General features: G+C 37.9%; 1 protein-coding gene across 1 annotated transcript in view; it reads left to right on the forward strand.

The window, feature by feature from the left end:
• The window catches only part of DCN (decorin), a 9,180-nt gene extending 5,870 nt beyond the window's left edge, over nucleotides 1-3,310 (forward strand). Inside the window, exons 4-5 of the mRNA XM_009697377.1 lie at nucleotides 558-696; nucleotides 1,789-3,310. Of these exons, the coding sequence (XP_009695679.1) occupies nucleotides 558-696; nucleotides 1,789-1,983 (334 nt within the window). The 3' untranslated portion in view covers nucleotides 1,984-3,310. The remainder of the gene's footprint in view (nucleotides 1-557; nucleotides 697-1,788) is intronic.
• Nucleotides 3,311-14,112: the final 10,802 nt, after the last annotated feature.

The raw sequence follows: 14,112 nt of genomic DNA on the forward strand, positions 1-14,112 counted from the left end.
TCCAGTCTGTAACATGGCTCTAACTACATAAGTATCTTAGAAGGATGCAGTGAAGATTTAAACTTAACAGTCCTGGTCCCTGGGTTATGTAGTTTGACAAAGAAAGTTACAGCCAGTGCTCCTAAAGTCATGCAAGAAACTCTTATTCAGCTTTTAAAGAAAGGCTGGTGCCTATGGAGGTACACAGCATGCATTTACAGTGGGATTAGTCATACCGGTCATGAAAGTATGCAGTACCACGGGCACAAGTTGAAAGATACCATGATAATTATGAGAGTTCACATCAGATGTCAAACATATAAATATGTTTATTTAAGCTAGTTCTCTGTGTTGACTCTGGACCTCACACGTAATGCTGAAAATTAGCCTGGTCTGTTCTTTAAATAAATATGTTTATTTAAGCTAGTTCCCTGTGTTGACTCTGGACCTCACATGTAATGCTGAAAATTAGCCTGGTCTGTTCTACAACAGTAGTGTAGAGAAGTAATCAACCGAAGCAAGATGGTTATGAGGGCAAGTTCAGTATATTTTTTTGGTTGTGTTTTTTTTTTTTCCAGATTGGGTCTCAGCTTCAACAGTATTTCTTCAGTTGAAAATGGCTCTCTTAACAATGTACCTCATCTGAGAGAGCTCCATTTGAACAACAATGAACTTGTCAGAGTACCTACTGGGCTGGGTGAACACAAATATATCCAGGTAAAGTTTATCATACTGCCTCAGAGAGCAATAGTTGAAAGATTCCGAATGGTATTTGTGTGGTTATTCAGTCTTGAACAGAAACATATACAGTATTTGTGTGAAAGGTAACTTGATGCAAGTTTCACAAAATGTTGAATAGACATGGAAAAGTTGCATAAAACAGGAAGGCTCTTATTCTGGTTTTTGTGTGGATGTGGTTACGGAGGTGTATAGATCTGGAGGTGTGCATTCATTATCTCCGTGTGTCTGAGGGGATGCAACAAATACAGGATTATTTGTTTACTTTAATTTCCTCTTTACTCAAAAAATGCTTTCAAAGAACATTTATTCTGTCGATTTCTTTTCAGTTCTACTCAGGGACATTTTGCAACCTTTCCCGAGAACATTCCCTTTAGTATCTCACAAAGCTGTGCCTTCAGGAGGGCAGAGAGACACAATATGCATTTCACATCAGCAGTATTTTTGAGGTCTGTGTGGCTGGATAGCTAGAAACATGGCCTCTTGGTACCAATTAAAATCTGTCTTCACTTGGACTAAGATTTTATGGGAAAGAAAGCTCCCAAAGAATGAAGACTCCCAAATGTACCACTTGTATGTAGTTTGGGAAATATCAGAAATGGTGACTCTGGAGCAAAGTAATATTCATCAGTCATTTTAAATGATAGTTAGTGATTACTTTGGCTCTGAGTCTTGTGCAGTTGCACTCATGAGAGTCAAAGCATTAAGAGCTAGAGAGAAACTAATTAGCACCGAATACATTCTTTATATACAACACATGCTTCTGAACCACAGCACTGTATTAATAGTTCTATATTTTTGACTCCTGTTTTGGTTACGGTATGATCAAATAATAGTAATGTTATTAGATTGCCTTGCACAGCTTCTTCTCTTTCTGTAGAGATTATTTTTAATTTGGTATACTCTAGGTATTTCAAAAGGTAAGAAGAGTCAAGCATTCGTTTGGAAAAAAGGATATGTTGTTACTCTGTATAACATTGCACAGTACATACCAAGTATTGGACATCAGATCATTTATCTTATTTGTCACGGTAGCTCTATTTCCCACTTCTGTACTTCTGTGCTTTTCAGGTGGTCTATCTTCATAACAACAAAATTGCTTCAGTTGGTATCAACGACTTTTGCCCTCTTGGCTACAACACCAAAAAGGCTAGCTATTCCGGTGTGAGTCTCTTCAGCAACCCCGTGCAGTACTGGGAGATCCAGCCCTCTGCTTTCCGATGTATCCATGAACGCTCTGCAGTACAGATTGGAAATTACAAATAGATGTCTAAAGATGGGGTTCGGTTTTGTTTCAGCTAAAGTACCTGTTGTAATAGGCCTGTTCAAAAAAAATTGTTGCTAACAATTAATGCCAAATACCAGAAACTTCACTTTACAGTGGAGATGATCCATTGATGTAGAATAAATGAATCATTACAGATGTACAAGATCAAGCATACCATCAAAAAGAATTGCCAACTGTGCTTTAAACTGACTTATTTCAGCCTTCTTTTCCAGCATGCTTTCTGTGGTATTTTTCAGTTTGCTGAATGCTACAGTTTTTCAGATTCCACTGTATATGAGATTCGGAGTAAATATTTGTCAAGCTATGATATAAAACAAAAAAAAAACATAGTAATTGAGGTTATTTTTATAGCCACAAAAAAAAAAAAAAAATAGAGGGAAAAAAGACTCTCAAATCATCTTGAGACTTGAGAAAGTGAGAGTTACCTCCTTTAAATTTATTTAAAGCCCTGGAGGTTTAAAAATATCCACTATAACACTAAGCTAAATCTGAATGTATCTATTTAGCAGAGGCAAATAAAGTTGTTGCTAATGTCATTATTTTGGAAAAAATAGAATAAATTCATATCGTACACATAGTTCTTTAAAGTTTGCCATTCTTCTAGAGCAATGCTATTCAGGATTAGCCTAACATAATCCGATTGAACAAAATAATGTGTAGTCTGCAGTACAAAACCTATATCTGGAGCTCAATGACTAAATTTCTTTAGGGCAAATCCCTCTCATCTTAGCCACAAGAGCAGTTTAAATGACTTCAGTGAGACTGGCTTGCAGAGTACGGTGTTAGGGTTTAGTCATTGGTATCAATCCATGTATATATCTAAACCAAAAATAATAGCAGTTCACTGTTCACTTGTTCTGCATTGTACATTTGTCAGCATCCTTTACTGGTTTGTTTTTTTTTAAAACAATATTTTTAATTGTCAAGTAGAGATATGCAGGCTCCCCATCTGATGAATTTGTGGAATTGAGATTATAAGCAAAATCATAAGTGTAGTAAAATATGAAGTGAAATAACTGCAAGGCCTAGCTGGACATTGCTGGGACATCATTTGTAGAAGTATCTTCTTAGAGTGATTTGAAGCGCTCTGCAAACTGGGATTCTTCAACCCATACCAGTGGGTAGCAAGCACGTCAAAGGTAGGCTGCACATTTCTACTGTCAATCTACAAAGCTAAACGTATACTCAATAAAAATGTCACCGTAAAAGAATCTTCTGCAGCCTCTTAATAATCCAAGGTCAATCTCTTTAATTTGTAAAACTTATATGTCATTTATATTAAAGAATAATGTAATACAGGCAAACTCCAAAGTGTTTGTCTTTATTTTCCATTTTGATAGCATAACATAGTGTGTCAGAACTTTAATTATGATTAAATCTTGAAGATTGAACATATTTGGCATGGCGATAGCTAAAGTAAGAGCAAGTTGTGTGGAATTCTCTTTCCCCAAGAAATTTTTTCATGCCTAACACTCATAAGTACTTTTTCTAGAAAATGAATGTGTTTTCTTTATAGCTGTTGTTTATTTAGGTAGTAAATACTTGGAAATGATTATGAATCACTAAAGCCATTACACAGAAAAAGCATGTTTGCACTCTTGTTAGCTCCATTCTTCATATAGTAGCCAATGATTTCCCCCATTTGCATCTGTTTTTTCTTCTGGGTTTCACATTTTCTAAGTGTTATTTTTAAATAAAACTAACAGTACATCATATCTTTCTGTCACTGGAGGGAAAAACCTCCAGAAAATCAGCAGTTAGATTTTTTTCTTTTGGTTCTTGGTTGGATATCTGCTATTATTCAGAGAGAAACTTTATGCAGAAAGCTAAGCACTGGCATTTCAATAGAGGACAAAGGCATTGTCTTGGCTTGAACAACTCCACAGGGTTTGTATATACACAGTTCAAATTAGCAGATACAGATACAACTTACAGGATGAGATTTACACAGTAAATAACAACAATTACTTATTACATAAAAGTATTCTAAAACATATACACAAACTTCCCATTTCTCCCTCTATGGCTTTAAAATCTCTCCATACTAAGACTTTTCTTTCAAACCAGAAGCAACTTTAAGTCCAGAAGAAAACATCTGAGCCTGGTCCTCCTCTGTAACACCCATGGTATGTCCCATACCAAGCTTGCTGCCCTCTGTGCTATTCCTCGTAAAATACATTCCCTGCTAACAACCAAGGGCTGCAAAGATAACAGGACTTTCCTGATTTCCAGTCCTGCACAATAAAACAGAATAAGCAAATCCTGTAACATGAGACCTCAGCAAAATCACAACAAATTCAAAAGATAAACACACTGTTGGTTTTCCATAAATTGTGCAGCCATACCCACAATGTTTGACTGACGGGACCCTATCCGCACATAGCATCTACAAAGACTTCAAAGCAGTGGGAAGCCCAATACTTTTAAAAGTCCTTTTCATATAAATACAGAACAGATGGCTCTTCCACTTAAAAACAAAACAAACAAAAAAAAAGGGAAAGAAAAAAAGAAAAAAAGAACAAACCCAAACAAACTATAAACAGTTGGGCGGAAAGAAAGAGAAGAGCTAAAATAGAAAGCCTTTAGGCCCAACAGTGCGTCTCCAATCCCTCCATAAAGTATGAGGATGGTAAACAGTTACAACTGTAGGACTCAAACACATAAAGGAATAAACCCCTTGTTTCCTGGTGCAGCCTAAGGCATCTTATCCCTCCCCGCATCTCTGGGCCATGGAGAGGTCACTGCGGGCAAGAGTGTGACCATCTCTTGGGTGTGAGAATAAAGTCTCCCAGGGAGCCTGAAACAAAACTTATCCTAATAACTGGGAAATTCAAGCTGGTGGAAACAGGAGATATGAGAATAAAAAGGTGTACTGACAGATCCTCAGCTGCAAGAATGATGGAAGAATTTAACTGACATACAGAGGCTTCTTATTTCTTCCACCAAATATAAAATTATAAAAAATCCAAACTAAAACAATAGCATTTGTCTGCCTTTGCTTTCAAAACTATTTTTTTAATAATATTTTAAAAATTCTATCTTTCTGTGATAAAGAAGAGAGAATAATAAAATTAGAGACAAGAATGTATTTTCTACTATCTTCAATTAATAATGCCTATGATTCATCACACTACTTACAAGCATGCCTGAATAAATGTTTGGACTGTCTTTTTTCTTATTTCAAGAGGTTTTCAGAATTATGGCCAATATTTTCTGTTACTTTTTGATATCTAAATGTATAATTTTCCCCCTAGTCATAAATCTTATTAAAGTGTTCACTAAAATCCCTGTAAGAGGGTTTTAACATAAGAAAATAGCCCCTTCTGTTTCCTACTGATCTCACTAAATATGTTGGAAACAAATATAATGTCTTGAAGAAATGATGCTTCTTTAAGTTTTTACTGCAGTTTTGATGGCAATACTGTAAACTTATTCTCTTGCTTTTGTAGTATCCTTCTCACTTTTTTTTTTTCTTTTTTAAATTAATGCTATCCCTTAGGTTTAGGTTTTCCAAGAGTACATAGATATTTTTTGTTAACAAAACCATATATTGCTAAAGAATGTTATTTTTTAGAACTTAACTACAAATCAATTAACCCCTTCATACATGCTTGTCTCTTAAAGCCAGAAGGGAGCTGGCTGGTTTCTCCTAAAGTGCACGAGGTTATGGACAGTCATCATATACTTAATTGCTGATGTATAAATGACATCAAATCTAGACTCATTTCCAGGGCAGGATCAGCTCTTAAGTTCCTGGTGTCAAAGTATTGCTCTGATTTCCAGGCCTATAGATGATTTTTTTTAGTATCCTCTAAACTGCTTCTCAAATCCTCCAAACACAGTGTCTGGTAACAGCTTTCTGGCCCATAACCTATTTTTTCGACCTAGTAGTGAACTACTCCATTATAATCTCTTTCTGGTTATGTTTGTTACTTTTTAAAAATAGATAGTATACTCTACCTCGCAGTTACACACACAAATTAGCAGAAAGCTGAGAAATTACTTTTGTTCGGTGCAAACATTAATGTCATTAATCTGTAATATCATACACAAAACAACTAGAGATTACAAAAGCCTTCCGGACCCCACCACTACTCTGAAGTGCCATCTAGTGTCACTGAGGGACACCAACAAAGTTACTACTCAATTGTGAAAAGCAGGAGGAAAGATCTTTATGAGGCTTTATGAAAAGAGGCTACACAAATTCACATGCTTTGCCGTTTTGCCTTTTTTTTTTTTTTTTAAGTCACAGTGCATAGCTGTGAAATCAATAGCCTTTTTGTATCCACAGTCAAATATTTTTGCTTTGCACATGGATGTGTTTTTGCTCGTCCTCTCTGAATGTACACATTGCTCTGAAGTCAGTTTTGCTACAGGGACTGGCCTACATCTCTGTAATTTATTTTTTTTTTCAAAAGAGGCGGCCTTATTTTCCATGGTCATTACCAAGCTATTGCTAGGTGGTTGGGTTTTTTTCCATTCCAAATTTTAAACTACTAAAGGGGTTTAGTAGGTACTAACGTAGTTGGAAGTAGTTTATTCAATAAAAAGAAATTAAGGAGCATGTTAGTGACAATTTTGCACAGCACTGAAGGGAAAATGTGGGCTGTGAGATGTTCAATATTACTGAAATAGTGGAACTAAAAATAGTTGATAAATTTTAGCATAAACCGTTACCCTAACAGTGCTACAACCACTCCAGCTGTACTAAAACAAAGTTATCTGTGCATTTCCTGACAAGGCACAAAAACTGGTTTAGTGTTTGAATTAAACTCAACACAAACACTCAAACAACTAGACTCCTCAATGGATGTATTTAAAGTGACATAAACCAGCCTTTGGTCTCCTGCCCTGCTTCCTGCTCTGGAAGTTGAGGGCTGGCAGTGTACCCGAAGTGCCTGAGCATCGGTCTGGATGCAAGCACGACAGAGGGCTGTGTACCCCGCCTGTGAAACTCCACGCTTCCCTTTCTGAGATACAAAGATGTGGTTTCTTCAAAACTGCTTTGTCAGGCTGTTCTTTTACTCAGTGTGTACATTATGCCACTTGAAAGCTTTGGGGATTACCTCTATGTGGGTGTCTTAAGTCAGCAGACCAGAAGAATTTTAATGCTCTGTTACTGCCTGCTTAAACTGGGACTTAAATCTGTGGGAGAAAGAATGGGCAAAAGTATGAAAAATGGTATTGTTTTAACCATATATATATACACACATGCATCATTTTAGATTATAACTTAATATTAAATAAAAAAAAAAAACAAAGGGAACTAATAACAAAATCAGAGAATCTGCAGTGTGATGAGAAGCAGTGATGGTCGTGTTTCTGAATCCGCATATATGGCTGCAGCAAGCAACGCAGTGAAGAAATTTTTGGAAAATAACAAACATTGCAGGCCTTGCATCTGCAGTCATTTACCCACATGAACAGTTCCAATGTTTTCAGTCAGAGGAACTGAAAGCTACAGATGGGCACTCAATTTTGAAGGGAAATTAAACAAAAGATGCCATCCACTCTCTAAATACAAAAGGCAGTTTTTAAATGAATGAACAAACAAAAAACTATATCTAAACCACCTCCATCCAGAAAAGCTTCATCCAAAGAATTGTCCCAGGTACTGTCTTTGGCTCACACCCAGATGGAGAAGGGGAATACTTTCAAATCATAATTTCTGGTGATAAATGGCATGATATTTGGCTTATAGGCACAAATACTAATCAATACATTTGTTGCTTCTAGCATTTGACAGGAAGGACAGTAGAATATGTACTGCTTTATTCTGTATAAATGGTTACAATTTGCAAAACTTTCTATTTTCATATCTAATGTGAAATCAAGAAAAAATTCCAGGTTTTTTTTTCCCCTCAACAGCATTGAAGTATATAATTTATGATAAATCGTACTTACACCTTTTATTCATTTTCAACTAATATATTAAACTACATATTATATTTAAATAAAAGCCTTAAGGATTTTGCTACTATTTTTCAAACTTCAGGTTTGGACAAGTTGCATTATTGCTTCCAGATGAAGACTTTAATTGAGATGAATTAGGCTAGTGCTTCTCCACACAGTAACTTTTTGAAAGTGTTCAATATAATCCCAATATAAAAGCATGAAAATAGGGACCATGTGTCTGCTACTAAATGCATGTTAGAAAGCCCTTTCAACAGGAAAACTCAGAACCAATTAAGCTAATCATGTAGTATTCTGCCGATGAATACTTTCATCTTTTAATTTCAAGGTATTGAATCTTTGCAGGAGTAAAAAGATTATAAAGAATAAACCAAATTCCAGAGTGCAGGGAGAAAAAAAAAAAAAGGACTTTCAAAATGCATAAAACAATCTTGACATGAGAGACAGAATAATTCTAAATATTACTTGACTATGTTGGAAACTGTAGACAACTGAAATGCTTCAAAAGGCTTATTCACTTCTGAGAATAATCCTTCAGAGGTTTGTCTGTACACATCATCCTAACGTGGAAGGAGAAAGTGGATATGTTGCAATGAAGTCTTGATTGAAACAAAGCACTGTCTTTGAAGTGTTGGCTAACAGAGAGCAATTGAGAGATCCTAAACCTCAGGAGATTTAATATTTCATCATGCCATCACCAAAATTAAACAGAAAGATTAACCTTTTTGGGTATTTTTTTTCTCTTCTATCTCTTATTGCTCATTTCTAGCACCAAGTTCTTTAAAGACACGCCAATCATTTTTGATGTATAGTAGGAGCCACTACATGTGTAGGTTACAGGGAGACAGAGAAAATTGCGTGAATTTTTGTTCAACGGATGCAGATAATTGGATTGTTATGCAAAAAGTTAAGTAGTTAGGCTCCTTACTTCTGTCACAGGATGAAATTACTGTGAAATGGTAATATTTCCTTTGAACTTCCTTGTCAGAATTCTGACCCACAGCATTGTTGTTTTCCCTCCATGTTAGGCAGTGGGAATATGTTCACTCTGTGGAAAAACACAATTACATTTTAGATTGTTCTGTAGAGCTGAAAAAGAAAAAGACAACAAGAACAGGAATTAGAGAAGACATGTCCCATTTAACAAAGCTGTGTCCTAGAGAAGAGGAAGCTGAGGATACCTCTCACCACCCTCCCTCACTTGAACTGTGAGACAAATGGGATAAAAGAGCTTTCTAGCCACTTGGCTACCTCACCGACAGCTTCTGGGCTGGTACGAGAGCATGCATGGTAGTACATGAACATATGTGAACCTCATGAAGGTTGAGGCAATCCCAGTGTCAGTACAGACTGGGTGATGAATGGATTGAGATCGGCCCTGCAGAGGAGGACTTTGGGATACTGATGGATGAAAAACTGGACATGACCCGGCAATGTGTGCTTGCAGCCCAGAAAGCCAATCACATCCTGGGCTGCATAAAAAGAAGCATGGCCAGAAGGTCAAGCAGGATGATTCTCTCCCTCTGCTCAGCTCTCATGAGACCCCACCTGGAGTTATACATCCAGGTCTGGGCTCCCCAGCACAAGAGGGACATGGACCTGTTGGAGTGGGTCCAGAGGAGGGCCATAAGAATGGTCAGAAGGCTGGAGCACCTCTTCTGTGAAGAAAGGCTGACAGAGTTGGGGTTGTTCAGCCTGGAGAAGAGAAGGCTCCAAGGAAACCTTACAGTAGCCTTTCAATGTATAAAGGAGGCTTGTAAGAAAAACAGAGAGACTTTTTTCCAGGGCCTGAAGTGACAGGACAAGAGGCAACCATTTTAGACTAAAAGAAGGTAGATTTAGGTTGGATATAAGGAAGACATTCTTTAAGTTAAGGATGGTGAGACACCGGAAAAGTTGCTCAGAGAAGTTGTGGATGCCCCATCATTGGAAGTGTTCAAGACCAGGTTGGATGGGGCTTTGAGCAACTTGATCTGGTGGAAGGTGTCCCTGCCCATGGTAGGGGGGGTGGAGTGAGATGATCTTTAGAAGTCGCTTCCCACCCAAACCATTCTGTGATTCCATATGCAGTACCAGGGCCCTGAGTACACCAGGAGGCTCTTGCTGCCATGACAATTCTCTTCCAGAGCCTCTGCTTACTTAGACATCTACCACTCATTGTTCCAGGAGCTACGTTTAGGGTCAGGTCCTTGTCCTTTCCCTGAGCTTATTTTTGGGGTTCAGCAAGAGAGGGCAGCTGTGCAAAGGAAGGCAATCTGGGAGCCAGTGGTTACACAAGGCAGGACAGCAACCTCATGAGCAAGATGCACGGTCCCACAGCTGCTAATGAAGAAGAGGAGAGCTGATTTGATGACTGTAACCAGGACTGGCCAACCATCTGGTGACAGATGTCCACTGAGGAGGCAAGTCCAAGGTCAAGTTCAGATATCAAGTCAATAAGATAATGCCAGGTACAAAACCAGGTACAGCATAGCCACAACACAGCTAGGGCTGGGGGTTCAGCTTAAATACAGCTGCTGGGTCAATGGATGGAGGCAGCATGGGTGAAGAACATGGATGAGACTGGTCAGGACAATGAGAGCCTGCTGGTGTGCTCAGGGCCCAGAAGATGGTGTGTTGTCACATATAGAGCTTGTAGAAGTTCCCAGTCAACGGCCTTGTTTTCAGGCTTGAAATGCAGGAAATAAACGAGTTGTTCCCTGAGGACACTCTTGTCTCCAAGTTTAACAGGCAGTTCAGACATTGGCAAGATGACCTTTGCTAGGCTGAGAGGCACATAAGCATGGAGTAAGTTGTTCAAGACCATCTGAGGGAATTAGGAGGTCAAACAGTGTTTTCCAAGACCTTAGAAGCCACATTTCTGAAAATGTTTTGACCAATGAATATGTGACAAGTCATTAGTGGTGGCTTTCAGGAGAAGGATATCATGCTCATTGGTAAAGTAAACACCTTCACCGTGCTTTGAACGGAAAGGTTGTGGGCTATCACCTGCACATTTATTCCCCACTTGCTTGAAAGAATGACCCTCCTGTGACCCCTAGAAAAGTCACCAATCTGAGACAACACAAATCTGTGATGGGTCTGGATGTAGGGGACATGAGGATGCAGGCTCACACATCTGCTCAGAACCAGCCTTGCTCATTCATCAACATTTGCATGCCTCAAAAAAATCCTCTTACTAAATCCCAGAAAGGGCGAAGAGCAAACCTCAGTAAGATAGGAGAAAAGCAGGTAAGCCTCACCAAAACTCTTTTACAGAAGGTGTGAGTCTTTCTAATGTGGTTTCCCTGTTTATATTATTTTCTGACACCCACCACTCTCAGGGTTATTCAATTATTGTTGTGCTACAAGTTCCATAATAAATGCAAAGATTTAACTGCTAAAACACAGTGTAAAACCCTTCCATTCATGAGCAAAGTTATTACAAATGTGTGATGCTCAGCTCTGGAAACAAGTAGGTCTTGTTCCACTTTCATGAGATTGGAATAGGAGCAATGGATTTTGCTATACCGCAACTGGCTAGCCATATTATCAAAGTTATCTATGGGATAGGAACATGACCTAAATTATAGTGTTACTCACCGGTACTGCTGTAGCTAAGTTTGTGTCAGCAGTTCTATGCAAAACCAGTTTTTCCACTTAAAAATTATTACTCTGTTAAAGTTTGGAATCAGATCTTATTTCTGGAACATATTTGTTTCTCTTTTGAAAGTTAAAAATAATCCATGTTTCTTTTTCAGAACTACAGCAAGAGTGACATATGCACACACAAGCACATGCAGACACCCATAAATTTTAAGAAAATGGTGAAAACAATGAAATTATAATTTGATAAAATCCAAATTGCGAATCAGCTAATGTCAGCAGACCTTAGGACCTGAACGTCTATTTTCTTATTGATGGTCCAGGTTATATTCCAGAGTCTAAAGCTACACCTGGATTATTAAGTAAAATCATGCCATTTTCCATCTCTGGACCTACTAGCATGACTTAGTCCCGTCTCTACTGTAAGGCTATTTTACCCTACGGAACAGGCTGCCTCCATTTAAACTCTCTGTTGAGAGTGGTAAATCCCAAACCACAGCTAGGAATTGTTCAGTTCAGGCTAGAATAATGGAGAAACCCATTCTGATAAATTAATACTATAAAAAATGACTTACCAGTACCAGGGACACTATGTGTTTTACTAGTGTAAGCAGAACCTAAAGGGGAGGGAAGTCGTCCATTTGCTTATATACAATAATTTCAAGTGTGGTGACATTAACATTTTGCATTGACCTACCCAAATATTGACAATGTTGTTATCTGCTTGCTATCTGAATGCTTTCCTATTTTTTCTTCTCAGTCAGTTGTAAAGCTTTGAGCCCTTCATGGTGAAGTTTCTCTCTATCTTTTTATATCTTTGAATGGTTGATAACACAGAGTTCTAATCTGACTAAGAGTTTGGAGGAGTTACAATATTTGATTGCAATTACAATATTTGATTGCAATATTTTACTTTCTATACCTACAATCCAAAAGAAATTACAACCCAGCATTTGAAGAGAGAAGAAAAGAAATTCCCTCTAGGTTAGCTTCATATCGCTATTCCAAAAAGGTACAACATCCTTGAAAATGCTATTCTGTTTTGTAGCATAACATATCTATATAAACAAAAGTAATTTTAAATATTAATAAAACATGAAACAGACTACCAGGAAGCTAAAGGGATAGACATTAATGCCAGTTTTTTCTCAAAATCAGTTTGCCATTTAGCAGACATACAAGTGTATAAATACACAGATACATAATTATCTAAATACAATTCCTGAGTGCTTACTGAAGTCCAAAGAATACAAAGAGGTAAAGAAAAAAGAGTCAGGCTGAGTAGACAGAGGTCTAAAAATCTATGGAAGGTGAACAAGAACACTTGGAAAGTGGTATATTCCCCTCAATCAACACAGGATAAAGGAAATGTTGGTACAGCTTGTCCCTTCCTGAGTTGGATGGAGAGCAACTTAGACCTTAAGCACTCTCTTGTCAATTCAAAATAAGTCTATGAAACCTTCTGATGCAAAATCTCTTAAATTGTTTCTGTCCTTTCCAATGTGTATAACTCATACAATTATATATGAAATATATTGAAAAGCTTTTCTTGACTAAAACAACAGAAAACTGTTCAGCGAGGACTCAGGTGATGATCTAATGGAAACAGAGGAGTGTCTTCTAAATTTTTATTTGACCTTTCAAAAATTCCCTATTTTTTTTTTTTAATGTTTTTTAGAAGCGGTAACAAAATGGAAAATACCTGTGGGGGAATAGATCATGACTGTCTCCAGGCTTGTACATCTCGTTTTGCTTGGCTCTATTTCTGTGACATTTCTTTGCAGACATTGTGCTTGAATATTCAGCTAAGAGAAGTCTACAGAGAAAATTGTTAGAGAAAATAACCATTTAGACAGTTTACACAAAGTGAGGATATTACCTCACTTAGGAGACTGACTATCTCCTGGACTGGAGCTCCAAAGGCACAATTCAGGGACCAAAACATAAGTGTTTCATGTCATTCTAGATTGCTTAGATGTGCCTGGCCTCCTGCCACTACTTCAGGACAGGACGGGTCTCCACAAGATCCTGAGCCAGCCAGCCCATTTGGATGTGCTGTACAGTCCAGCACATGTCAGACAGCAGAAGATGCCTTTGCGTCACCAGCTGGCTGAACCTCTTTGGCGACAGGCAATTGCCTAAACACAGATGCCTTGTTACTAGTCATCAGTTGCCACTTGAAAAAGGGACAGGTCTTTGAGTCCTTTCTTATAACCTATATAGATGAGCTGGTTACCTTAGAGCATCTCAAATGATACTGGATGCCTAGATTTAGGTAACTGAAGACTGTTATGGTGTTTGTGTTAGAGAGTTGAATCACTCCTTCGGCTCCATAACTCTATTTACTAGATCCTCATTGACCATGAGGAATGGCTGGACTCCTAGCACACATGTAGACACCTATGCTTGCTGTGTCTCAGGATGAAGGTGCAAGATACAGCATCTGAGACCATTTATAAAAAAGGTGGTCTGCATCTCAGAGAAGTGGAGGTAATCTTAATGAGATATAAGATGGAGTACCTTATGAAATAAAAAGCTTTTCTAATGGCAAATTTAATTTTATGACATGTTGCTAGCAGTGCCAAGCGGCCCATAATAAATCATTAGTA

This window comes from Cariama cristata, unplaced genomic scaffold (genome assembly GCF_000690535.1).
Source record: "Cariama cristata isolate BGI_N322 unplaced genomic scaffold, ASM69053v1 scaffold12623, whole genome shotgun sequence".
In the NCBI taxonomy this organism is placed as follows: domain Eukaryota; kingdom Metazoa; phylum Chordata; class Aves; order Cariamiformes; family Cariamidae; genus Cariama; species Cariama cristata.